This window comes from Oryx dammah, unplaced genomic scaffold, assembly GCF_014754425.2.
Source record: "Oryx dammah isolate SB20612 unplaced genomic scaffold, SCBI_Odam_1.1 HiC_scaffold_20, whole genome shotgun sequence".
NCBI classification, from domain to species: domain Eukaryota; kingdom Metazoa; phylum Chordata; class Mammalia; order Artiodactyla; family Bovidae; genus Oryx; species Oryx dammah.
This window is the reverse complement of record NW_024070204.1, coordinates 8,863,506-8,890,363: the sequence shown is the minus strand read 5'-3', so window position 1 is coordinate 8,890,363 and position 26,858 is coordinate 8,863,506. Positions and strand designations below refer to the sequence as shown.

Sequence of the window (26,858 nt, the reverse complement as noted above, 5' to 3'; positions counted from 1 at the left end):
ACTCCTCATCCCTCTGTGGAAAAAATGTCTTATGAAAAAGGTCACCCTTAATCTCGATTCACAAGTTTTCCAATTAGAAGCAGGAAGGCTCTGGTCTCTCTGGCCATCAGATTTTGGATGGAATTCTTATGGTGTCAAAAAAAAACTGCTGTTCCTTTTTGCTCTGCCACTTATTTTACCCTCATTCCTTCCTGTTTTCTTTCTCAACCTTCCTCTGCAGCCAGTTGCCTTGGTTATCACACTCTCAGGTGACCTGACAAGGCAGAGGGCGGGAGGTCAGGTATGAATACCTAGCCACCTACTTGTTAAAAGAGCCTAATTTAGATTTATAGTAAAGAAGCCATAGGCGAAGAGGGACGACGACAGAGGATGAGATGGTTGGAGAGCATCACCAATCCAATGGAGGCGAGCTTGGGCAAACTCAGGGGGCTAGTGTGGAGAAGGAAATGGCAGCCCACTCCGGTGTTCTTGCTTAGAGGATCCGGTGGACAGAGGAGCCTGGTGGGCTGCTGTCCGTGGGGTCGCACAGAGTCGGACTCGACTGAAGCGACTTAGCATGCATGCATGCCTTGGAGAAGGAAATGGCAGCCCACTCCAGTATTCTTGCCTGGAGAATCCCAGGGACAGAGGAGCCTGGTGGGCTGCCGTCTATGGGGTCGCACAGAGTCGGCCACGACTGAAGTGACTTAGCAGCAGCAGGGGTATAGTGAGGGGCAGGGAGATTTGGCGAGCTGCACAGTTTACGGGGTCGCAAGGAGTCAGATTCGACTTAGCCACTGAACAACAACAAAGGGGTCACAGGCCTCCGGAACCAGGCACACGTAAATTTCAGGGGCTCGCGGTCTTCATCCTCCCGGTCGACCTCCCTCCTTCCCCCATCCCTCCTCCCTCCCCGCTCCCCCGTCCCTCCTCCCTCTCTCCTCCCTCCGGGCCTCCCCGCCCCGCCCCGCCCTCCGACTCCGGCCTTCCCGGAGGCTGGAATCCTGGACGGCCACTGGCCCGCCGGGATCCCGCCGCGCTTCGTCACCGCGTCCACTTCCGTCTCGGCCGAAGGCGCCTCCCCTTTCGGCTGGCCCCCGACCGGCTCCCCTGGGTCCCGCAGGGCTGCAGCGCTGCCCTCTCCTGTCCAGTCCCCTCCTCCTCGCGGGGTGGACATTGGTCTTCAGGCGGCTGGAAGAGGTAAGTGTGCTTTGCTGGCCCGAGGACTGCGCTGCAGGTCGGCGCTGTTCTGACTTGCGTGCGTGCGTGCGCAGGAGGCAAAGGAGGTCTTTGGCATATGTGCACAGGGAATGAACCTATCCAGTTCACTCTCAACACCTGCTTTCAGCAAAGCTGGACATTGTCCCTTGCAGGACCGCCACCCCGCCATCCTGCTTTGGAGTGTTTTCCTGTACTACACTTTCACTATACATTTTGAAAAGAAAGTTGAACTCATACTCTGCATAAATTTGCAATCTTTTTTTTTCCCCCATGAAACACCATGTCACAATCCTTTCCTGCATGCTACTCTTCGTGACTGAGTTCCTACGGTTGAACATTTTGGTTGTAAAGTTCTTCCTATTAATGTAAAAGGGTGCGGGGGTGTGGGCGGGTGTGGAATGAGCATACCCGGGTCCAGTCGGTTCTCCACACTTTGAAGCATTTATTAACATGTGATGGAAAAGGGAGTGACAACCCACTCCAGTATTCTTGCCTCGGAAATCCCATGGACAGAGAGGAGCCTGGCGGGCTACAGTCCATGGGGCCGCAGACAGTTGGATACGAAGCGACAGTGCGATGTTAAGAGAGACTGGGGCTGGTCTAGGAGCGTGGCATCCTGGGTGCTGGCTGGGTCCTGCCAGCAGAGACTGTACAGTTCCCGCTGGGCCACGTGTGTCAGGAAGGCCCAGGCCTTGCTGACACTGGGCCCTGTGATTTAGGGCCACTTGCTGATGGGAATGCCACCTGTTGTTTTCAAAACCCATTTAAAGTAAGGTGGTCAGAAGTGAGCCTTGTGGGTATCAGTGGGAATGCCATCTGGGCCTCGCCACAGTCCAAGAAAAGGCCAAAGGCAGGTGTCTGGTTGCCAAGTTCACAGGCCAATCTAGCCTCATCCCATCTTGTTTTATAATTAATGTTCTCAAGACTGTGTGCTCTCTGGAAAACGCAGCCCTGACTGTGTGCGTGTCAGTCGCACAGTGGTATCCGTGTAGCCCACCGGTCTCCTCTGTCCAAGGGATTCTCCAGGCAAGAATACGGGAGTGGGTTGCCATTCCCTTCTCCAGGGGATCTTCCAGACCCAGGGATTGAACTCGGGTTTCCTGCATCCCTGGCTGATTCTTTACTGTTTGAGCCACCAGGGAAAGCCATGATTACTGAAAAACAAAAATCACTGGAGGAGTTGATGTTCACAGGACCATCTCTAAGGGCAGAGACTGAAGATCTGCCCTGCAAATTCCAACGCTGACCCTTAAAGGAAGCCCCCCAGCCTTTCCCGGCAGCCACCTTCGCGGTCCTGTAACACTCCTCAGTGTTGCTTTCGATGTCTTTGCAGGGGTCTCCATCTCTAAATCTCCGAGGCTGCTGGCACTTTATTCCTTGACTTCTTTGCTAGTTGCGTTTCCCTCGATGCCCATTTGCTTCACTCATTGAGATCTGCTTCTCTGTCTCTGTTAGAGAACCTTCATTGCTTTGGGGAGTGTGACTCCCGAGTTATTTAAATCCTTGGGAGGATGAAAGCAGAGACCAGCTTTACCACCCATTTCTCTCGCCTTCTGCCCTCCAGTGAGAAAAGGAGAGTGTTCAGTTACACAGTCAAAGGGAACTTTTCTGCGAAAGGCAAAATCATGATGCTAACACAAACATGAGCATGTGCTAAAGATTCTGTTTTATTCATTAAAGAGGGAACTAGGCAAGTGTTATCATTGCTTCAAAAGAAGAAGTCAAGAGGCACACATTCATATAGAGTAAAAGGATGCCTGGGGAAGGTGCATCTTAGGGGAAGAGGGAGGACACAGCAGCCCCTTGGACTCTGCAGATGGAACACACCCCAGGGATCTCCGTGGGTCTGCTGCTGCTGCTGTCGAGTCAGTCATGTCTGACTCTGTGCGACCCCATAGACGGCAGCCCACCAGGCTCCTCCGTCCCTGGGATTCTCCAGGCAAGAACACTGGAGCAGGTTGCCATTTCCTCCTCCAATGCATGAAAGTGAAAAGTGAAAGTGAAGTTGCTCAGTCGTGTCTGACTCTTAGCGACCCCATGGACTGCAGCCTACCAGGCTCCTCCGCCCATGGGATTCTCCTCCGTCCATGGGACTCAGTCCTTGGCAAGAGTACTGGAGTGGGTTGCCATTGCCTTCTCCCTCCATGGGTCTAGACTTGTAATTTGGTGGAGACATTTGCTGTGTGAAGGAGGACTGGAGGGTGTTAAAGAAAAAATTAATCATTCGTGATGCTTGTCAAAAAACGGTAAGGTAGAGTTATTCAGGACCATTGTGATAGCTGTAGGGACCAGTCCAGCAGGATTTTGCAGTAGGAGAGAGGCAAGGGGCTTTAACTCCAAATGTCAGGAAAAGTGGGAATTTCTAGCCAGGGAGCAGAGTAGGGGTCAGTGGATGAAAACAAGGGGATTCCGGTTTAAGGTGACGTAACAGGATTCTTGCAGAAAATGAGCCAGGGTGAGCAGACATCCCCTGGGGGGTAGTGGAGGAGGAGGAACCGAGTCAGATACGGAGAGTGGGGGCTAAACCGACTTAGCCTGGAGTCTTGCTAACACTGCACGAAGCCCAAAGTCAGAGCCTGGCTGAGAAGAGAGTTCAGAGGGTCCTGACTGGAGTCCGATCAAGGAGAGCATCTTTGTCGAGGGATGAGAAAACCGGTCTGTAGAAGGTGGCTCTTGCAGTCATTCACAGTTGTGTGGGGTCTTGCATGGATGTGGTGGGCGGATCGCGGGCTTCACTGCAGCATTATGGGTGGCCTTGCCAAAAAAAAATGTGCCCCTCGGGGTCTCCCCTGCTGGGGTCTGTCCTGGCCACCCCTGGTGTCATACAGAGGACTCCGACTTCTGGAGGCGTCCGTGGTGAAGACCACAGGTCTGATCTCGGCGTGTCTGGAACATGTGGCTTAGCCCACCTGCCATGATCCAGAAAAGCCCTTCTCGGTACATTTTATGAGGCCCCCACCGTAGGTGTCAGCCCACAGTCCAATCCCCTTACAGGAGGAAACCTTATCACTCGCCATGACCTTGTCATGTCATTGGAGGAACTCTGTTTCAGTGGGAAAAGTACCCGTCGACTATAGCACACCCTCTGAGCTGTGTGGTTCCAGGCCTGTTCACTGTATTTGAGCTCTTCTGCAGCTCTGTGAACGTTGGGGGTTGCTGATAGGTTTGTAAATTCTGTCCTGTCTGGTGATAAATTAATTGGCTTCCTCCCCTATGGTGGAAAAATCTGTTTGGTCTCCACATACAGTTCCTCTCAAGATCACTCTCCTGGGTAGACATCTGTGCCCTTTCCTTTTCCCCTTAGGCCCAGTTACAACGTCTGCTTTATTTCGTCTTGTTACAGGAATAATACACAAGCTTTAACATGAAGTCATTTTGATAACTCTTCAGGAGTCATAATAGTTTTCCTTTCTTTCCTGAAAATTATTTTGTAACAAGTGTGTACTTGGGGGGGTGGGGTGAGGGAAGGGCCCAAATCCTAAAGTGTCTGTGCAGAAAATTTATGTCTAGTACAGTCAGTCGAGTGTCAAGGGCACGTTTCCCAAGGCTCTTGCCCACAGAGAAACTGTCTGCCCTGCCCGCCGTGGCCTTGGGCTGGGGCACACAGGCTGGGCTGGGCTGCTGTGCCACGTGAAGGCTCTGGCAGGAGTCCAGCCTTCGTGTGTGGCATAGCCAAGCCTGCCCTGGCCACCAGCCCTTTCTGCGGGAGAAAGACCTTTCTTGATCAGCCCTGAGAGCTGCTCTCTTGGCTGTAAACATTCCCTTCGGAAAGTGGATAGCAGTGGAAAGTCAAGGAAAAAGATTCTGATTCGAGGTTGCTGCTTTTCTGCTGTCTTGCATCCTCATTGGACCGTCCAGGTAAGAAATTAGCCGGAGCAATTGCTTTTCAAGAAATCGTTTGCAGTGGCACATGAAATTCACTGCTATGGATTGCTCCGACTTCTCTTACTAATCATCGTTCTATAACGTTGTTTACGGAAGCAAAGCCGTGAAAGATACAGTCAGATTTTTCTATGGTCCAGTGGCCCACTCTGTTTGTATTTTTTCTGGTTTCCAGAGCTCTGCTTAGCAGGCAGTCTTGTTGTTGTTGTTGTTTTTAGCCCGACTCTTTGCAACCCTGTGGACTGTAACTCGCCAGCTCTGTCCGTGGGATTTCCTAGGCAAGAATACTGGTGTGGGCTGCCGTTTCTTGCTCCAGGGGATCTTCTCGACCCAGAGATCAAACCCGAGTCTCCTGCATTGGCAGGTAGATTCTTTCCTACTGAGCCACCAGGGAGGTCGTCAAATGACTAACTCTTAATTTCTCTTTCCTTAAAATGTATTTATTGCTAGTTATGAACATTTAGAATCTGTTACAGGATAGCATGTAACAGCCACCTATAGTTATATGACACAGATTTAAGCTATGAATATTTTGTCCTATGTACTTGAAACCAAAACTTAAAAACAACAACAACAATTTTATTTATTTATTTGATTTTGGCTGTGCTGGGTCTTCGTTGCTGCACAGGATTTTCTCTAGGTGCCGTGAGTGCGGGCTACTCTCTAGTTGCACTGGGAGGGCTTCTCACTGTGATGGCTTCTTGTTGCGGAGGGCAGGCTCAAGAGTGCTCGGGTTTCAGTAGTTGCAGTCCCTGGGCTCAGACGTTGCAGTCTGTGGGCTCAGAAGTTGCAGTCCCTGGGCTCAGAAGTTGCAGTCCGTGGGCTCAGAAGTTGCAGTCCCTGGGCTCAGAAGTTGCAGTCCGTGGGCTCAGAAGTTGCAGTCCCTGGGCTCAGACGTTGCAGTCCGTGGGCTCAGAAGTTGCAGTCCCTGGGCTCAGACGTTGCAGTCCCTGGGCTCAGACGTTGCAGTCCCTGGGCTCAGACGTTGCAGTCCCTGGGCTCAGAAGTTGCAGTCCGTGGGCTCAGACGTTGCAGTCCGTGGGCTCTACAGCACAGGCTTAGTTATTCTGGTGCATGGGCTTTGTTGCTCCGCTGCCTGTGGGATCTTCCTGGATCAAGGATTGAATCTGTGTCTCCTGCATTTTCAGGCAGATTGTTCACCCCTGAGCCACCAGGGAAGCCCCAAATCAGAGCTTTTTAAGGAAATAAGACGTAGCAAATACAGTTAAAACCAGCAGTCTCCGTCCCTTACCTCCTGCCAATAACCACTGTGTAATGTGTGGTGTGTTTTATTCCCGCGTGTTACACTTTTCCTACAGGGTATTTGTTAATGGAGTATTATTATTTGGAGGTCTTAGTATTTATTTAGCATCAAAAAGCCATTGTCTTTTTATAAAGCATTAGATTTCGAGATTGAACATTTTGGTACATATGTATGGAGTTTGTTCACTGAACTTGCAGTGTCCTTTATAAGAATGGATTAGCTTCCTGCAGCTGCTGTAACAAATCACCACAAACTGGGTGATTTAAGACAACAGAAGCTTACTCTGTCATTGTCCAGAGGCCGGAAATCTGAAATGAAGACGTTGGCAGGGCCATGCTCTTCCTGACACCTGTAAAGGAGAGTTTTTCCTTGTCTCTCTCCTGGCTTCTGGTGGTGGCTGCAGTCTTTGGCATCCTTGGCGTGTAGACGCCTCACTCCAGCCTCTGCCTGTGTTGTCCCGTGACTATATCTGTACCCAAATTTATTTCTCTTCTAAGGACACCAGTCATTAATTATATTAACACCCACCCTCCTCCAGGATGTTGTTGTTCGGTCTCTCAGTCGTGTCTGACATTTTATGACCCCATGGACTGCAGCATGCCAAGCTTCCCTGTCCTTCACTATCTCCTGGAGTTGGCTCAGACTCATGTCCGTCGAGTCGGTGATGCCATCCAACCATCTCATCTCCTGTTGTCCCTTTCTCTTCCTGCCGTCAACCTTTCCCAGCATCAGGGTCTTTTCCAGGGAGTTGACTCTTCCCATCAGGTGGCCAAAGTATTGGAGCTTCAGCTTCAGTATCAGTCCTTCCAGTGAATATTCAGGGTTGATTTCCTTTAGAATTGACTTCCTTGCTGTCCAAGGGACTCTCAGGAGTCTTCTCCAGCACCACAATTCTAAAGCATCACTTCTCTGGTGCTCAGCCTTCTTTATGGTCCAGCTCTCAACTCTGTACATGACTACTGGAAACACCGTAGCTTTGACTATATGGACCTTTGTTGGCAAAGTAATGTCTCTGCTTTTTAATACGCTGTCTAAGTTGGTCATAGCTTTTGTTCCAAGGATCAGGCGTCTTTTAATTTCATGCAGTGAATGGTTGCATCACCATCTGCAGTGATTTTGGAGCCCAAGAAAATAAAGTCTGTCACTGTTTCCATTTTTTCCCCATCTATTTGCCATGAAGTGATGGGACCAGATGCCATGATCTTGATTTTTTGAATGTTGAATTTTAAGTCAACTTTTCCACTCTCCTCTTTCACCTTCATCAAGAGGTTCTTTAGTTCCTCTTCTTAACCTGGTTACCTCTGCAAAGACCTTATTTCCAAATAAGGCCACTTTCATAGGTTCTGTGGGTTCAGACTTGAATAGTATCTTTGGAGAGAGACATGATTTAACCCATGACAGTGAGTAAATGACAGAGTATCCCATTCTCCTCCTGATGGTCCTTAGGTTGCTTGCATAGGTTGCTTGAAATTGTTGCTACATCTTGATGGGAAGAATAGTCTTCTGCATCCTCTGCGGGTGTGCGCAGTGAGCACATACACACATATGCACGAATTTCTCCAGGGAATACACCCAGTGGGGGATTTCTGGGCTGCAGGGTGTGTTCATTGTTGTCTTTGCTGACCTGCTCCCCAGAGTGTGGAGCAGTTTTTACTCCCTTCTTCCTCCCTACATGGGCATCATCTCTTGGTGCTGAAAGACTTATTGCTGATCTGCAAGAGGTAAAATGGTATCTTGTGTAGTTATTAGTATAATTTCCTTAAATACCATTGACGTTGAGTATATTTTCATGTTTACGGACCATTCAGGTATATCCTGTTGTGAATTGCCTATTCATATCTTTGGAGCATTTTCTATTGGAGTTGTCTTTTTCTTGTTAATTTCTAACAATTCCTCATGTATTTTATCTGGATCCAACAGCCTCTGCTTTGAAAAGAGTAACTTCATTTAGTCTGTACCCTGTTTTCCTCACTTTTTTTTTTAATGGAAACTTTTATCTTACAGTGTTTAAAATTTTAACGAGCGTTTGAAAGCTTTTTGTTGTGGAACATCGAAAGGGTGTATGAAAGTCCAGAGACTAGTACAACAGACACTCCTTTAGCACAGTCAGAACTTGGACACTCTCTGCCACCTTCATGGCCTACTGGGAGAGCCCCAGACTTCTGGTCATTTTATTAGTATGTGTGTTAGCATGTTGCTATAAAAGATAGGACTCATTAAAACCAAAACTACTGCTGATATAATACTATTCCTCTTTCCCTTCCCTCACCCTTCCCCCTCCATTAAAATGACTCTCAATATCACCAAATACCCAGTCCGTCAATTTTCTCCAATCTTTTTCAAGTATGTATTTATTTATTTGGCTGTGCCGGGTCTTAGCTGCAGCATGCAAACTCTTAGTTGCAGCATGCGGGATCCAGTTTCCTGATCAAGGGATTGAACCCAGGCCTCCTGCATTGGGACTTCGGAGTCTTAGCCACTGGAACCACCAAGGAAGTCCCCTCAGTTTTCTCATAGTGTTTTTTAGACTTGGTTACATCGGCACCTTCTTGCACTTAGAACAGTAGACAGTACTTCAGCACTTCCCATGAAACCACCAGCAAAAAGCACAGAATTACAAAAGACGTGTCTCTAAATAGACCGTGAGAAGGACACTTGTTCACAGCATGCGAGCTGAAACAGGAAGTGAGAGCACAGCCTTGTTCAGCCTTGGCTGGGAATGTGCATCTCAGTGGCTCAGATTTTTCACAGCTCTACACAGACATGCAGATGACGCAAAAGCCCTGCAAGTATTGATTTTGGCCTTCTGAGTAAATGTAGCAAGTAGGCAAGTTCATGAATATAGAATCTGCAGATCATGAGGTTCGACTGTGTGTGCTGATCACTCTCAAATGCATGTCTTCAGCTTGGCCTCCGGCCCTGAGCTCGTGTGTTGTCATCCAACTGTCCCACTCAGGGTGTCTCAGAGCCATTTCAAACTCTCACGCCCCAGACTGAAGTCCTGGTCTCAAACCTGCTCTGTCTCACCCTCCCCTTCTCGTTGAGACCTTCTGTCCTTTCCCAGTTGCTCAAGCAAAAGACCTAGTCACCCCTGACTCTTTTTGGTCAAGTACCCTACCCATGCCATCTGTCAACGAAACCAATTGGCTGCACTTGAAAAATCTACTCAGCCCCTGACTTTTCTCCCTCTTTTCTCTATTGCTCCTCTTGCAGAAATAATTTGGCTTTTCCTCCATATGAGATAGGAGCTATTGGAGGATCCCCCCCCCGCCCTCCCTGATCTTTCTGTTCTAGTTACACTGTTCCTTGTTGTTCTTCACAAACTGAAAGAAAGGGGACGTCCTGGGTGGCTCAGTGGTAAAGAATCCGCCGGCCGATGCAGGAGACAGGTTCGATCCGGGATCCAGAGACATCCCACATACCACGGAGCAACTAAGCCCGTGTGCCACAACTATTGGGTCTATGCTCTAGAGCCCAGAAGCCACAACTACCGAGCCCAAATGCGACGACTCCTGAAGCCCACATGTCCTAGAGCCTGTGGTCCACAAGAGAAGCTGTGCAGTGAGAAGTCCGCACGCTGCAAGTAGAGGAAAGCCCATGCGGCAGTGAAGACCCAGCGCGGCCACACACACACACACACACACACACAAACTGAAAGCAAGCCAAACTTGTATACTGATCACCTAGGTTCAGTAAGTGTTTGCAGTCTGCCATAACTGCTTTACGTGTCTATATGTGTGTCTTGCATGTCTGTTTGATGAATGATTTGAGGGTAAACTTCAGATGTTGATACTTCATGCCCACTTGAACATACATCTTCTAAAACTAAGAATGTTCTCCTGCATAACTATCAGTTCAGTTCAGTCCAGTTCAGTTGCTCAGTCGTGTCTGGCTCTTTGTGACCCCATGAATCGCAGCACGCCAGGCATCCCTGTCCATCACCAACTCCCGGAGTTCACTCAGACTCACGTCCATTGAGTCATTGATGCCATCCAGCCATTTCATCCTCTGTCGTCCCCTTCTCCTCCTGCCCCCAATCCCTCCCAGCATCAGAGTCTTTTCCAATGAGTCAACTCTTCGCATGAGGTGGCCAAAGTACTGGAGTTTCAGCTTTAGCATCAGTCCTTCCAAAGAAATCCCAAGGCTGATCTCCTTCAGAATGGACTGGTTGGATCTCCTTGCAGTCCAAGGGACTCTCAAGAGTCTTCTCCAACACCACAGTTCAAAAGCATCAATTCTTCGGCGCTCAGCCTTCTTCACAGTCCAACTCCCACATCCATACATGACCACAGGAAAAACCATAGCCTTGACTAGATGGACCTTAGTTGGCAAAGTAATGTCTCTGCTTTTGAATATACTATCTAGATTGGTCATAACTTTTCTTCCAAGGAGTAAGCATCTTTTAATTTCATGGCTGCAACCACCATCTGCAGTGATTTTAGAGCCCAAAAACATAAAGTCTGACACTGTTTCCACTGTTTCCCCATCTATTTCCCATGAAGTGATGGGACCAGATGTCACGATCTTTGTTTTCTGAATGTTGAGCTTTAGGCCAACTTTTTCACTCTCCTCTTTCACTTTCATCAAGAGGCTTTTTAGCTCCTCTTCACTTTCTGCCATAAGGGTGGTGTCATCTGCGTATCTGAGGTGATTGATATTTCTCCCGGCAATCTTGATTCCAGCTTGTGTTTCTTCCAGTCCAGCGTTTCTCATGATGTACTCTGCACAGAAGTTAAATAAGCAGGGTGACAATACACAGCATTGATGTACTCCTACTATCACACCGTAAAAATTTAATATTAATTCATAATATCAACTATCATCCATATTCATTTCCTCGATTATTCCCCAAATGTCTCTTATAGCTGTTCTTTTAAAAATCTCTTTATTTCATTTATTTATATTTTTTATTTATTTTTTTACTTATTTATAATTTTATTTCTTTGTTTTATCTATTTTTGCTGGGTCTTCGTTGCTGCTCAGGCTTTTCTCTAGCTGTGGAGAGTGGCGGCTACTCTTTGTGACGACGTGCAGGCTTCTCATTGCAGTGGCTTCCCTTGCTGTGGAGCACAGGCCTAGGGGACGCGGGCTTCAGGAGTCGAGGTGCACTGGCTCAGTCGTTGGCGCTCCCCGTCTCTGGAGCGCAGGCTCTGTTGTGACACACGGGCTTAGTTGCACCGAGCCATGTGGGGTCATCCTGGATCGGGGATTGAACCCGCGTCTTCTGCATGGGCAGGTGGATTCTTTACCAGAGTTACCAGGGAAACCCTATAACTGTTCATAATTTGGAACCAGGATGTAGTTAAGATTCACACAGTGCATTTGGTTTTCTTTCTGTTTAATCTCTTTGAATCTCCTGCTGCCTCATCCTTTATATTTTCTTTTCCATTGATTTCTGAAGTTAGGAATGTTTCCCTCTCTTGTATTCTGTGTTATTAGTCATTTTTTTTTCTGTTTCTAAATTTAATAGCATGAAGTTGTTCATACTTACTATCTATGAGTTTTAAAAGGAAAAATATGTAATTTTTTCATTCCTTGTGCTATTATGTTGTTGCTATGTGTCTTTATCATTCTGTCCTTTTTACTGATCTGGTTTCCTGGAGATATACCTATTTTATAACTCTTCAAAAAACTCAGATTTTAATCATTTCCTGTTTTCTTCATTGTTTATTTTCATCTCATTATTTTCTTCCTTGGGGTTTATTCTGTTTTTTCCCCTCACTTTTTTTTTTTTTTTTTAAGCTGAGCTTTAAAGGTTCTTAGTTCCCTGACCAGGGATTGAACCCAGGGCCCCTGTAGTGGAAGCTTGGAGTCCTAACCACTGGACTACCAGGGAAGTCCCTTCTCTCACTTCATGAATTGGATTCCTAGCTTATTTCTGTTCTTTCCTTTTGTCAGTTACATATACTTGAAGAGGATCAGAGAATGCCATCCTCAAATATGGCACTTGGGCATATTGATTATTTTGAGCTGAAGGCAATTGAGAAATAGCAGATGAAAAAAGAGTTGTTTTTCACTCCCACTTTCTACTTTTCTGCCTAAAATTAGGCCATAACTACCCCCTCTCCCCCTTCTCCGCAATGACAGGAGCAACTGTTATCACCAGAGATGAGGAGCTGTCACTGAGATGAGCCTGCATTAACAAACTGGGCTCAAAGATCCTTTTCTTTTTATCAATTCCCCATGTCTTTCCTGGTCACATCTCCACAATTTATCACCTTTGTTAAAATGGTATATAAGCCACGTGTCTCCTTCTTGGGCTTTCACTTCTTTTCTGCAAAGCCCCTGTGTACTCATTAAAAATATTAATAACATGTATGCTCTCTCTCCTGTTAATCTGCCATTTTTTAAAAGGAAAGTTCATTGAAGTATGATTCATTCACCCCTTTTAAGTGTACAGTTTGCTTGATGCTGAAGTATCGAACTCGGTAGCCACCACCAAAACCAAGATGCAGAACATGTCCATCACCCAGTCCGCTCGCTGTCCCCTCGCAGTCAGTCTCCTTCCACTCCCAGCCTCTGGCAATAGTGGCTTAATTTCTTTCTCTATCATTTTACCTTCCCTGGAATGTCATAGGGGCTTCCCTAGGGGCTCAGCGCTAAGGAATGGATCTGCCAGTGCTGGAGGTGCGGGTTCAGTCTCCGGATCAGGAAGATCCTTTGGAGTAAGGGCTGGGTACCTGCCCCAGTATTCTTGCCTGGGAAATCTTTCCTATGGACAGAGGAGCCTGGTGTGCTGCGGTTCATGGCGTCGGGTTGCAGAGTCGTACATGACTGAGCATGCACGCACATACTCTTGTACTTCTGGTGTTTGTAATGGAAGTGGATTCTGATCAGCCTTAATCTTATTACCCAGAACTAGAAGTGATCATTGACTTCTTGCCTGAATACACTTCCCCGGTGGCTTAGTGGTAAAGAATCTGCCTGCCAGTGCAGGAGATGTGGATTCGATCCTTGGGCCAGGAAGGTTCCCTGGAGAAGGAAATGGCAACCCACATCAGTATTCTTGCCTGGGGAATGCCACGAACAGAGGAGCCTGGCAGGCTGTAGTCCATGGGGTGGCAAAGAGTTGGAAACAACTGAGCAAGTAAACAACATCATAGTTAAAATTAATTTTCCCTGTGCTCTTGATTTTCGTTTACTTATTGTTTGTAAGCTTTGGCTTTGCACCACTCAGAGTATAATGCCTGTTCTCTCTCTGTAGCCCGAGCTGAGTATCTCCAATGGCTAACGAAGCTCATCCTTGTCCGTGTGACATTGGCCACAGAATCGAGTATGGAGGGCTGGGGCATGAAGTTCAAGTGGAGCACATCAAGGCTTATCTCACCAAATCCCCTGTGGACGCTGGCAAAGCTGTGGTTGTCATTCAGGATATATTTGGCTGGCAGTTGCCCAACACCAGATATATGGCTGACATGATTGCAGGAAATGGATACACGTACGTATGAAATTCTGTGTGTGTGTGTTTTTTTTTGGCTTAAATTCACATAAATTTCTGTATTTTGTTTCCTTCAAAGGAAACAAAACCAAAAAACCCTGACTGTGTTGTGACGTACATGATCTATTTTCTTATCTCACTGAAAAGAAAAAAGGAAGTGAAGTCACTCAGTCGTGTCCGACTCTTTGTGACCCCATGGACTGTAGCCTACCAGGCTCCTCCATCCATGGAATTTTCCAAGAATACTGGAGTGGGTAGCCATTTCCTTCTCCAAGGGGATCTTTCCGACCCAGGGATCGAACCTGGGTTTCCTGCTTTGCAGGCAGATGCTTTACTGTCTGAGCCACCAGGGAAACCCTTAAAATGGAGAATGTCATATGATAGCCAATATCCAATGGAAGCCAACTGCTCCCAACTCAATCTCTTGCCTTCAGATCCTCTTTGGTTGGCTGGCTGTGTAGACCTGCAGGATGCTGAGAGAGTTATTTCCCTATGTGGGGCCCCACACAGACCCTAGTGCAGGACAGCTGGGACAGAAGTCGGCAACTCTGAAATGGACCCATTACTTGGCTCCTGAAGCATCTCCACCTGGGGTCAGCTTTCACACACAGGGCGCCCTTGGTTATCCTGGTCTAAACACAAACTATCACGTCAGAGTGAGACCTCCCTCACCTCCTGAAGGTCGTCTCTTGGTCACGTTGCATGGGCATGACCACCTTTGGTGAATGCTGTCATCTGTTTGCTCCTCACCACCCTGGTGCTGGTAGTAGCTTCAGTAAAGCTTCCCTGATAGCTCAATTGGCAAAGAATCTGCCTGCAATGTAGGAGACCCTGGTTCAGTTCCTGGGTTGGGAAGATCCACTGGAGAAGGGATAGGCTCCCCGCTAGAGTATTCTTGGGCTTCCCTGGTGGCTCAGCTGGTAAAGAATCCGCCTGCAATGTGGGAGACCTGGGTTCGATCCCTGGGTTGGGAAGATCCCCTGGAGAAGGGAAAGGCTACCCATACCATATTCTGGCCTGGAGAATTCCATGGACTTTATAGTCCATGGGGTTGCAAAGAGTCGGACACGACTGAGCGACTTTCACTTTCTTTTCAATGAAGCTTGGAGGAGAGAGGGGAGGGACCCTTCCTCTGTCCAGCTTCGCTAAGCGTAACGCCCAGCAAGCCCCGAGTGTGGTGCGCTCGATTCCCTTTCCTCAAAAAGAGGAGCTGCAAAGCAAAGGGAGCGCCTGCCTCGTTCTCCTACAAGGAGAACCCATTTAAAGGGTGCATGCCCACTGACGAGTGATGTGGATTTACTGTTGACCGGAGAGAGGGTCTTCATTTGACTTTTCCCGTTTTCGTGCCCTCAGGTTTCTTTTTCAAGATGTGTGCTTAGTCGCTCAGTCGTGTCCGACTCTTTGCGACCCCATGAACTGTAACCTTCCGTGCTCCTCTGTCCAGGCAAGAATACTGGAGTGGGTTGCCATGCCCTCCTCCAGGGGATCTTCCCAACCCAGGGATGGAACCCAGATCTCCCGCATTGCAGGCGGATTCCTTACCAGCTGAGCCACCAGGGAAGCCTCTTGAAGATGAGGCAGCTTAACTCTCCAGGGGCTACCTGTTTTATACCCCAGTATAAAAACAACAGCCAATCCTGGTTGCCTTCTGGCTCGGCCAGACCGTGGGCTAGGGTGGGTCCTGGGCGATTGCCCTTCATCCTCCCAACAACTCTGCCGAGGTGGGGCTGTCGCAGTTCTCATTTTGCTGGTCAGGAAACTGGGGCATGAACGCAGAGGTCTCGGGGGCCCTAGGTTACCTGCTGTGACCAGGAGGGTGGATAGGATGGAGGCTTCTATTGTCTCAGTTCTGTTCAGTGCAGTTGCTCAGTCGTGTCTGACTCTGTGACCCCATGGACTGCAGCATGCCAGCCTCCCTGTCCATCAGCAACTCCCGGAGCATGCTCAAACTCATGTCCATTGAGTCGGTGATGCCATCCAACCATCTCATCCTCTGTTGTCCCCTTCTCCTCCTGCCCTCAATCTTTCCCAGCATCAGGGTCTTTTCCACTGAGTCAGTTCTTCGCATCAGGTGGCCAAAGCATTGGAGTTTCAGCTTCAGCATCAGTCCTTCCAATGAGTATTCAGGACTGATTTCCTTTAGGATGGACTGGTTCAGGTGGGTCCATTAGCTGGAGACGGAACATAAAAATTGGGAAAAGACGCCTGTGACTTACAAAGTCCCTTCATATTTGTCTATTTTCCCTTCAGAATAGTCTTCTGAGGTTGGGTGGTGCTTGGTGCCATCTCTGTCAGATCCAGAAAAAGAGGCTGAAAGTGATTAAGTGACTTGTTAAGGTTCCAGGGGGGTGTCCCTGGTGGCTCAGTGGTAAAGAGTCCACTTGCTGATGTAGGAGATGAGGGTTCGATCCCTGGGTTGGGAAGATCCCTTGGAGGAGGAAATGGCAACTCACTCCAGTATTCTTGCCTGGGGAGTCCCATGGACAGAGGAGCCTGGTGGGCTACAGTCCATGGGGTCGCCAAAAGGCAAAAAGTTGGACATGACTTCGTGACAACATAAGGTTTCAGGGAAGAATGGGGCAGTACTGGCACCTGAACTTAGATTCTCCTGACCCAATTCCAGTGTTCTTACTCCCACCACCACCCCCCGCCCCCGCAAGAGGAGGAGCTGTGTTCCTCTGTCCATGGCCGTGACCTTTACTTTAGGAACTGGGTCTCTGGCTGGAGCCACGTTGCCCAATCCCTGGGCTGATGCTCGTGGAAGGGGCTGACGTGGACCCCACAAGCCATCTTGTCGGCTCCTCAGCCCTTTTAGAGCCTGCCCAAGACCAGACCCTCCAGGCGGGAGATTGTGCCCCATTGGCCTCTTGGGCGGAGGCTGAGAAATTGCTCGGTCATGGTGACTGGACCGCTCAGAGGTGTGCCCGCTGGCCCGAGGCTAACTCAGAAGGCCTGCTGAGAGGTGTGGCTCCCCAGGGGTAGGTGCCACCCAGAACCTTTGTCCCAGGTGTCACACCTTGCGGGCATTGTGCTGAGGCAGGCGTTTTGGAGGGGTTGGGCTCTGAACAGGCTGCTGGCGGCCATGCACCTTGGGTTGTGAAATCCGAGATGTTCTGGCCAGGGGCCAGCTGGCCCATTTGCCATGATCACAGTCCGCCTGGTGGCCACTGCCTTTTCTTTTCCCGTGGTCCAGAACCTCCAGCACGGTAGGTTTTGTAAGGAAGGTAAACAGAGCCCGAGCCCCAGCACCTCCGACACTAAGACGGGTGGCTCTCCTATTTTACAGAACCATTGTTCCAGACTTCTTTGTCGGGCAGGAGCCATGGCACCCCTCGGGGGACTGGTCCACCTTCCCAGAGTGGTTGAAGACCAGAAATGCCAGAAAGATTGATAAGTAAGTTTACGAGTGTGTCACCAGCCAGCATGGCGGTCTTGGTGGAGCTCCCAGGGACCCAGGAAGCAAGAGGCTGGAGGGAGGGGAGGGTCTGTCTTCTCCATCACGTAGGACTTTAGAGGCCACTGCTCACTGAGACCTTCCTGAGGCAGGAAGACAAGGTCTATGCGGTGGAGGGGTAGAACCCCACAGGCACCCTGCCACCAGCAAGCTCACTTGCTTTGCCTTCTGGGAAATTCTTCATAGCATGGATGCTTAGGGAGCTTTCTTGAAGTCCCTGGGGTCCCCTCTCCCTTGGGCCCTCGGGGGTTATAGATCAACACGCCTTCCTCCTCCTTGGGCTGCAGAACCGCTTGAAACAACAGGCAGAGAAGAGAGACTCGAGAAAACCTCAGGCCCATTTCTGCTCAGCGGATCGGAAACGAAGCCTTGAGTGCTGTCCTCCCCCAGCGATCCTCCCCACCTCCCTGGGGAAACTGTGGGTCTTTAGACTAGACTTGCCAGACCAGGGCTGCTGTCTTGCAAGGGTCCAGGGAACAGTGGGAAGAAAAATGGGGGGCAGGAAATCCCCCAGATCGCAGCCTTTCATTGAATTGGCTCCAGCCAGTCCAGAAGCAAGGACCAGAGTGCTCAGCTGCCACTCGGATCCCTTCTCTGTCTGGAGGGTGAAGGATGGAGTTGGGGGAAGAGGCGAGATGTTCTCCAGGCCCAAGCTCTTCCTGAGTTATAGACCTGAGTCCCGGGCAAATGACTCCACCAACCCCTAGGCCTCGTCTCCCATCATTGGACTTTGTCCTGCCACGCATGTGAGCCTTGTGTTTGATAAGTTGCCCCCAAGCCCAGGCTGGGGCAATTGCAATAACAAGGCTCCCTGCCGGTGGCCACCTGGTCCCCAGACTCTCTGCTCCTCTAGAGCTGACCCCGGGCTGTGGGCCCCTCTGTCCCCCGACCTGGGGGACCCCATGCTGACCCCTGCCCCCAGCCCCCAGGGGCCTGAGAATGGAGCTGGCATCAGACAAAGTTGTGGAGATGGGCATCCCGGGGATACCTTCTGAGGTGTGGATCAGCCTTTGCTCAGAGTCAGAAGATACCTCCCCAGCCTATCCGCTGTCCGCTGCAGCTCCTCGGCCCCGCCTCACTCCCCACGCTCACTGGGGTTCTGGACACCCTCTCTCTGGGTGCCTGTGCGGAGCAGCCGTGACACTCTGTGGCTTAGGCCAGGGTCTCCCTCAGGCCCCTGCACAGTCCGTCAGGGTGGGGAGATGCTGCAGGCTGCCCTGGGAGCTCCCCTCTTGCCAGAGCGTATCAGCAAGAGTAACAGCCTCAGGGTCTCACTGCGGGGGAGACCAGGGCCAGCGGCTCCCTTTGGAATTGCCTCTGGGGTGTGAAGCACCTTGCCTTGCGTCCCATCCTGGGAGATCTCACTGCAGGGGTACAGAGGCTCGGCTCCCTCGCCCCAAGCTGGTACAGTGACCTCGGACCCTCAGAGGTCACCCCAGCTCCAAGCTCCCCGAGGAGCCAGGTGAGGCTTTTGTAGAGACTGTGCCACTCCCCACTTTCTGTCCCCATCCTGCTTTCTCCCTTCCCCAAGGTGGACCCCGAGATCACTGGGGACCCAAGCTCCCACACATTTATCCATTTCCAGGCTTCCCTCCCGGGGGTTCAAGCTGCAAGCCCAAGAAAAACAAAATAAGCAAAGAGTTAAGAGTAAATTAGAAGTCGAAACACAAGAAAACCCAAGAGCCTGGGATGTGACTATGAAATTCAGCTTTGTGTGTGGGTGGGGGTGGGCTGGAGAGACTAGTTAGGACATTTTGAGGAAGAGCCCACGGGGCTGCCTCCCGTGTGTGAGCTCAGATCTGGGTGGTCCTTTCTGGCAGGCATCAGAGCAGACCAGAGGGAACCCTCCACAGGGGATAAGGAGAACCGCACCTTTTCAATCAAAATGAGACATAAAATGCAAGCACTAATTTGGAAAGTAGACTGAAGTCCTCGTGCCTGGTCTAGTCTTTTGTTTGAAAGAAAAGCCATCTTGAACTTACTGCTTAAGCAGTCGTGGGATTTGTTGGCTGATAGAACCGAAAAGAGGTAGTTTCTGGCTCTGAGCAGAGGTTGATCCGTAGCTCAGAAAGTATCCCCAGGATTTGACCTCCACAGCCTTGTCTGATGCTGGCTCCATTCTCGGGCAGCGTTTGCCTCTGGATGACAAGATGACTGCAGCAGCTCCAGCCTCCTGTTGACTTTTCCTAGCAACCCAGCAAAATTCCCATTTTGTCCTGATGGTTATGATCGGGTCACAAGTCCATCCTTGAACCATTTATTGTGGCCAGAGATCGCTTATGCTCTGACTGGCCAGGCCTGAGTCACATATTACACTCCTGGAACCAAGGCTCCCAAGGTATATGGACCAAGCATGGGGAAGAGAGATTCGTCTAAAGCTAAATCCTGGTGTTCCTGGGAAAGTGGGGAATATTCGCAGCAACAAAGCAAAGATAGGGTCACTCGAGTCGGTTAAAGAATTTTTACAGAAATGCCCTCTTCCTTCTTGTCCCCTCCAATTAAGGCACTTATTCTTAAGAGCATTTGAGAAAAACCAAAATGACACAAACAGTGGCTTATTCCATTTCATTTTGCAGAATTACTCAGTTACTGCTCTTCTACCATTGTGAAAACTACTTGCACCCAGAATGGTATGATACAAACGTTTAAATATGTTCCAAGATATCTTATGATTAAAGGAGAAAAAAAGTGCAAGAGAATTGTTTTCTCTCTCCCGTTCTCTTTTTTTTATCCTTAATTGCAAACAGACAGCATTTCTTTCTTATCAGAACAAGCAGAACTTTCTGGGCAGGGCTTGCAGCCCTACCTCCATTTTGGCATCTTGTGTCTAAAAAAAAAAGTTGTATGAGTTCTAAATGACCAGTTTGCAAATGAGCCATTTGCGAGAGGAGGGCTGCTGTCCCGGGTCCTCTCGGGCTTGCCTTGTCCTTGTGGCTTTCCCAACACCGCTGGGCTCCAGAGGAAAGAGGCGAGGCAGAGTTAAAGTGTTGGGCAGGGAGCACGAAGGTGCCCGGTCAGACAGGGCTGGGGAGCTGCCTCCTGGTTGCGGCTGGGCCCTCCTGGGGAGGAGAGAGAGGAGCTGGAGGTGCTTTCTGGGGCAGGACTTGGATCAGGCCCTCGAGCTGAGCTGCAGTCGGTGGCTTTGATTCCGAGGCTGTGGGAGACTGTTGCTCAAACTCGTCCTGTTTGTGCCGCCCTGTTGGGTGGTTGGAAGAGGCTGGGCTTGGCAGGGAGACTTCCCGGGGGATAGGGCACTGGTTACTCATCAGCTGGGCAGGAGGGCAGGGCTTTGAAGGTAGGAATCTCAGAGGCTCCCAGAACAGCTGCTGACAAAGCCCTGTAACCATTGGCACTTGCTGCCCAGCTTGCTTTCAAGGGGCCACATGATACCTTTTTTTTTTTTTTTTGGCGGGGAGGGGTTGGGGGTCGTGCCGTGCAACTTGCTGGATCTTAGTTCCCTGACCGGGGATTGAACCTGGGCCCTGGCAGTGGAGGTGCTGAGTCATAACCACTGAACCGCCCGGTTATTCCCCTTGAATGACTTTCCTTTCTGTTTCTTAGAGAGTTCGATGCAGTCTTGAAGTATCTGAAGCAACAGTGTCAGGCCAAGAGAATCGGTGTCGTGGGATTCTGCTGGGGTGGAATTGCCGTTCATCATCTGATGTTGAAATACCCAGAGCTCAGGGCAGGGGTGTCCGTCTATGGTAAATCTGCCTTGTGTGTTTTTACACAGTGAAAGCCGGAGCGGGTGTTGAGGGACAATGGCCGCAAGCTTCTTCCCCAGCTGAGGGTCCCGGATGTAACACAAAACCCAGTTGTGTAGAGATGTTGTGCTGATCCTCAGGAAACGGTTTTAAGAATCTGAAGCTAGAGGCGGAAGTGTGTTCTAGCTGACCAGAGGAAACGAGGGCCCGGCAGCGTGCCTTTGGGAAAACCCCCCAACCCAAGGGTTCAATTTTTCACCCAGAATGGAGGGGAGATTGTTTCTTTCCATGATAACAGTTAATATCAAACAATATTGTTAGCCACAGCTTTGAAAAGATTTTTTTTTCTAAGATATGAATTCTCAACTACTCACACATGTGTGCCCTCCTGCACGTGTACACACACACACACACACACACACAGAGGTTTCCCAGGTGGCACTAGTGGTAAAGAATCCGCCTGCCAGTGCAGATGCAGGAGATGCAGTTTGACCCCCGGCTTGGGAAGATCCCCTGGAGGAGGGAATGGCAGCCTGCTCCAGTATTCTTGCCTGGAGAATCCCATAGAAAGAGGAGTCTGGTGGACTCTTTAGTCCATGGTGTCGCAAAGAGCTGGACACGACTGAGCGGCTGAACACACATACATGAAGAAAGGGAAAACCCACTCTAAAATGTAAATAGCAACATAAACATTTCGTCCAGATAGACCGAAGGTATCACAGCAGTGACATAAGAACGTTGTTATCTGTGTCAGTCAGTTCAGTCTCTCAGTCGTGACTCTTTGTGACCCCATGAATTGCAGCGCGCCAGGCCTCCCTGTCCATCACCACCTCCCGGAGTCCACCCAAACCCATGTCCATCGAGTCGGTGATGCCATCCAACCATCTCATCCTCTGTCATCCCCTTCTCCTCCTGCCCTCAATCTTTCCCAGCATCAGGGTCTTTTCACATGAGCCAGCTCTTCACATCAGGTGGCCAAAGTATTGGAGTTTCAGCTTCAACATCTGTGTACAGAAACATTAAGTTAGGATGTGAAACGTTTGATTTTGGCTTTTTTTCATAGTCATATATTCCATAGTTATGCTAGAGATTCTTATTTAGCTTAATGATTCCTCACTGTGGTATTTTCACTTACTTTTAGCATTTAAAAAGCCCTTTACCTGTTAACTTACACAAAGGTGTTAGTAAGTAGCTAGTTGCTGCTGTGCGCAGTGGGGCTGGCCACCCAGGCCCTCCAGCGTGGACTGCTCGCCGACGCCCCCTCGTGGCCGCTCCTGCGAAGTGCCGACTGCGGAGCCGAGCTGGTCTTAGAGCCCCGGGGTCTCAAACGGCCGTCCAGCCACCCAACCTGGCCTTAACAGGATAGTGCAGAAAGCATGGCCCTCTTTCCCATGGCTTCCGACCTTCTAGAGAAGAATTTCAGCTAAAGAGGGGCTCTTCGGGTTACCTAACTTTGCTACAGAAAATGGGGAAATTTTGTCTCCTCCTAACCAGGATTCCCCATGACCAGCCTTGAGTCAGGCTCCTCTGTGAGTCCTCTGTCTGCCTAGGTTCCGACCTTGGGCTCTGTCCTTGGCCCACTGGGTCAGTTTAGCAAGAATCCTCCACCCTCGATACGTGATCAAGCTCCTCATGTCCCACCCTCGATGTCTTGTCACCCTGGCCTGCCTCCAGCAAGGAGAAAGTGTTAGTTGCTCAGTCCTGTCCGACTCTTTGTGACCCCAAGGACTCTCCATGGACTGTACCTCTGTCCATGGGATTCTCCAGGCCAGAATACTGCAGTGGGTAGCCTTTCCCTTCTCCAGGGGATCTTCCCGACCCAGGGATCGGACCCGGGTCTCCGGCACTGCAGGCAGATTCTTTACCGTCTATGCCAACAGAGAAGCCCTGTCTCCAGCGAAGGCTTTGTCAAATGCTATCTGGCCAGCATCCCCTTTCCGCTTGGTCCCTTTGTGACTTTCTGTCCACTAGTCCTCTGCTTTATTGTCAGTAAATCCCTCTTGTCCTTACAGTGTGGTTGAGTCTGGTCTCCCTCCCCCGCTGCAAATTCTCATTAAATAAAATCATCCATATCGCGTTTCATAGGTGCCAGAATAATCTTTTCTTAAAGCTCCTCTTGAGCTTCCCTGATAGCTCAGCTGATAAAGAATCCACCTGCAATATGGGAGGCCGCGGTTCAATCCCTGGGTCAGGAAGAGTCCCTGAAGAAGGGAAAGGCTACCCACTCCAGTATTCTGGCCTGGGAGAATTCCATGGACTGTATAGTTCATGGGGTTGCAAAGTCCGACATGACTGAGTGACTTTCACTTAGAACTTCTCTTATTTCAAAATATCAATGGATGGCAAAACTTTTACAGATTTTCTTATAGGACTGAGCACACCCACAGTTGTCTGAATCTGTGAGGATTTTGACTAAATGATCTCTAAATTTCTAAAGGCACCTTTAGAAGGATAAAAGCTAATTATTATAAGTGACCCGCTAGGACCCTGTGCTGTCCCTGGGGACTTCATACGCTTGGTCTCATTTGAGCACAGATACCCCGTCAAACACTGAAGTCAGAACCTCAGGGCTTGAGTAGATTGTGAGAAACTTCCAGAACAGCCCTGGTCAGATGGTCCAGGTTAGAAAGTTACCAATTCTTGGTAAATGAAGGCACACCCCTGGAGGGAGCATTTCTCAGGCTGCTCTGCCGCATCTTTACCAGCCAGGCAGCCGGCAGGGTCTACAATCATCATTTAATGGCCTGATTCCTGGTGAGTGAGGTGGAAAGAAGGGAGAGTTGACTCAACAGCCTTCTCTTTGAGCCCAGTTGTATGCGCCAGGCCACTTCTGTGGAACTGCTAAAAAAGAAGAGAGAGAAAACCCCCAAAGCACATGTCTTCCTTTGGAAAGTCAAACTCGCGTCATTTTCTGTGGCTCGTGTGCGGGATTCACACCCCCGTGTCTGCCCCTTCTCCAGGCATCATCAAAGACGCTGAAGATGTGTACGGTCTGAAGAATCCCACACTGTTCATCTTTGCTGAAAACGATGCTGTGATTCCCCTCGAGCAGGTAAGCTGGCATCTTGTTTAAGAGGACGACTTGATATTTCGGGGAAGACATCCCAAAGGATTTGTGTGTTGCTCCAGATAGTTTTCAACATTGAAATTTTAAAAGTGGGTTTTCTTTTGGGGGGGATTATAACCCTAGAGAGCTGCTGGCATGGAGGCTCCTGGTAAGCAGGCCCTGCCTCCCTGTGCCCCGTGTGTAACCCACCAATCACCATAAGTTCTCTGTCCTTGAAGACATGGTTTTGTTAAATCCAGTATGTTGATAAGGAAAAGGCAGAAGGGAACTGTGGTTCAAGGCAGTTGTTTGGAAATTACTGTAGTTATTCATAACCCTTGTTGTTGTTCAGTCACCAAGTTGTGTCTGACTCTTTGCGACCCCATGGACTGCAGCACGCCAGGCCTCCCTGTCCATCACCATCTCCTGGACTTTGCCCAAGTTATATCTATTGAATTGGTGATGCCATCCAAATACAATACATCATATTACAACCAATGCATTATATTAATGTTGAATATACATTTCAAACAACTTATATTTGAATCTACTGAAGTACAGATTGAATCCACTGAATATTGTGTGGTCAAATAGATTGAAGTATATTTTGAGTAATATGTGAATATATTAATGTAACTTCAAAATAATGGAGGTATCATTTTTATCAACATACTGCTCTGAATTTTCTCCTTTGTGAGAGGTTAGGATGGTGTCAGTTATAAAATTAAAAGTGAAAGCTTCATTCTAGCTCTGGCGCTTAAAGCACGGACGTTAAAGCTCTGCGATGAGCAATCAGGGAAGGAGTGGAGACTGGAACATATTGCTGGAGGGGTAATATCCTATCTTCATGACATCTTTTTCCAACCAGGTCTCTTTGCTGACTCAGAAGCTGAAAGAGCACTGCAAAGTGGAATATCAAATTAAAACGTTTTCTGGGCAGACGCATGGCTTTGTGCATCGCAAGAGAGAAGACTGTTCGCCTGAAGACAAGCCGTACATTGACGAGGCGAGGAGGAACTTACTCGAGTGGCTGAACAAGTACGTGTAGCCACGGCGGAGGGCAAACTTTCTACAAATAGCTCTCATTCGGAAATGTGCTTTGACATGCTTAGATCATTTTACTTTCACTTTACAGAAAATAAATCAAGGAATCCTGAAATTCATCGTGTCATTTGAAACACAAATTCAGAAGGAAAAGTTAATGTATGAAATACTTTCATCTTTAACATATGCCCAAAATAAGATTTTTAACAACAGGTCAATACCTGAAGAATTTGGTCGATAAAGTAATATCCTAACTATTAGCAAAAAGTCCTAGAGGTCCCCAAAGAACACCTGACTACTCAGGTATGGCCTTCCTGGCTTGAATTGAGCACATTCTCTAGAACAACTAAATTAGCGAAACCATGAAAAGCATGAAATGTAAACTCAGGCAGAGCAAAAGCCCACTGTCATTGTACTTTTATTGCTGTCTTTACAGGAATGAAGTTGTCATGATCATATACATATTGAGATTAAAGTAGGGTTCCATTGAACTAATTATATAAAGCTTATAAACTTGATTTTTTGGGTTTTCGAATCTGTGGCTTTTTCTAAAATCTAATAAACAATGGATGAGAGTTGCCACCTGGCTGTCTTGTGGTTTTTCAAACATGGCCATTTTTGGGCCCCCGGGGTTGGAGCTGCATCAAAAACTGCTCCTGTATTCAACCGGGAGGCTGGCGGTGTCAGGGGTGAAGCTTCAGTGTTTACATTGAAATTCATTAAAATGAAATCAAAGCTAAGGGATTTCCCTGGTGGTCTAGAGGTTAAGAATTCACCTCTTCATGCAGAGGGGTGTGGGTTCAATCCCTGGTTGGGGAGCTGAGATTCCCACATGCCATGTGGCCCCCAAACCAGAACATAAAACAGAAGCAATATGGTAACACATTTAATAAAGGGCTTAAAAAATGATTCTCATTAAAAAACATCAAAGCCAAGCCCTAGCTCCTAAAGAGCCGCCTCCCGAGTCAAGCCTCGGTAGCCGCGGGTGGCCACAGCTTCTGAGTTTTCGCATCTGTGGCTTTCTCCACATGCCGTGGCCGTACCCTGCTGATGCCATGAGACCTGCAGCCGTCCTTCTCAGCTGCAACTTGGAGACTTTCCAGCCAGCCGGGTCCTCAACCTTCCCTCCCACTGCCCCTGGGGTCTGCAGACACTGAAGGCTGCTTGTGTTCCCCCGGGGGCCTGGGCCCTGCAGGCGGTGCTCCTCACCAGCTGGGGAAAGGGGGCTTGCTTGCGTACTGAGCTGCAGGTGGGCTTTCGGCCCAAGGTGCATGGGCTACTGGACCATTTCTTGTCAGAGCTGGGGTTTTGGGGTAAGGGCGAATCGGGGCCCTTCTCTTCTAGAAGACAGGGAGTGAGATGATCCCTTCAGCCCCAGGGAACCTCTCTTCTGGGCCTGCAGGAGCCCAGGGAAGGGGTGGCGGCTGATTGAAGCTCTTCCTGGAGGGCACCCGAGGGGCCAGGGCTGGAGGGCTGAAGGGCCGGCCCCTCTGGAGAGCGAGGGGGCCAGGGAGCAGAGGTGCAGGCCTGACCCTGTGGGGGCAGGGAGGGGAAGGGTGGCTCTAGAGCATTAGAAAGGGAGCGGGGAGGACACAGGGTCACCTGGAGTCGCCGAGACCATGCAGGAGCAGGGATACGACAGAGAAGTGGGGCTGTGGGGACCAGAGTTTGGTTTGGGTCCAGCCTGGAATATCAGGTCTTCTTAGGCTGCAAATAACAGAAAGGCCCACTATCAAACAGTGGCTCAGACAGTCAGAGCTATGGTGTTTTCATTGGTCATGTACAGATGCGCGACCTGGACCATAAGGAAGGCTGAGCACCAAAGA

General features: G+C 49.3%; 1 protein-coding gene across 2 annotated transcripts; it reads left to right on the top strand.

The window, feature by feature from the left end:
• The first annotated feature begins 948 nt into the window (after positions 1–948).
• Positions 949–25,614, top strand: CMBL (carboxymethylenebutenolidase homolog). Of its 2 annotated transcripts, none has more exons than XM_040262508.1 (6): positions 949–1,179; positions 13,551–13,784; positions 17,071–17,178; positions 20,800–20,942; positions 23,903–23,994; positions 24,857–25,607. In XM_040262508.1, the coding sequence occupies exons 2-6, from the start codon at positions 13,570–13,572 to the stop codon at positions 25,034–25,036; spliced, it is 738 nt and encodes a 245-aa protein (XP_040118442.1). In that variant the 5' UTR covers positions 949–1,179; positions 13,551–13,569; the 3' UTR covers positions 25,037–25,607. The 2 variants fall into 2 exon arrangements, with proteins under 2 accessions (XP_040118442.1, XP_040118441.1); XM_040262507.1 differs by lacking the exon at positions 949–1,179 and adding an exon at positions 4,782–5,058 and having other exon boundaries at positions 24,857–25,614.
• Positions 25,615–26,858: the final 1,244 nt, after the last annotated feature.

What these genes read in the sequence shown, in the direction of transcription:
- CMBL (XM_040262507.1), top strand. Translation starts at nt 13,570, where the DNA reads ATGGCTAACGAAGCTCATCCTTGTCCGTGTGACATTGGCCACAGAATC. An exon ending in ATTGCAGGAAATGGATACAC is followed by an intron (nt 13,785 to 17,070) that starts GTACGTATGAAA and finishes CCTATTTTACAG; the next exon opens with AACCATTGTTCCAGACTTCT. An exon ending in GGCAGGGGTGTCCGTCTATG is followed by an intron (nt 20,943 to 23,902) that starts GTAAATCTGCCT and finishes CCCCTTCTCCAG; the next exon opens with GCATCATCAAAGACGCTGAA.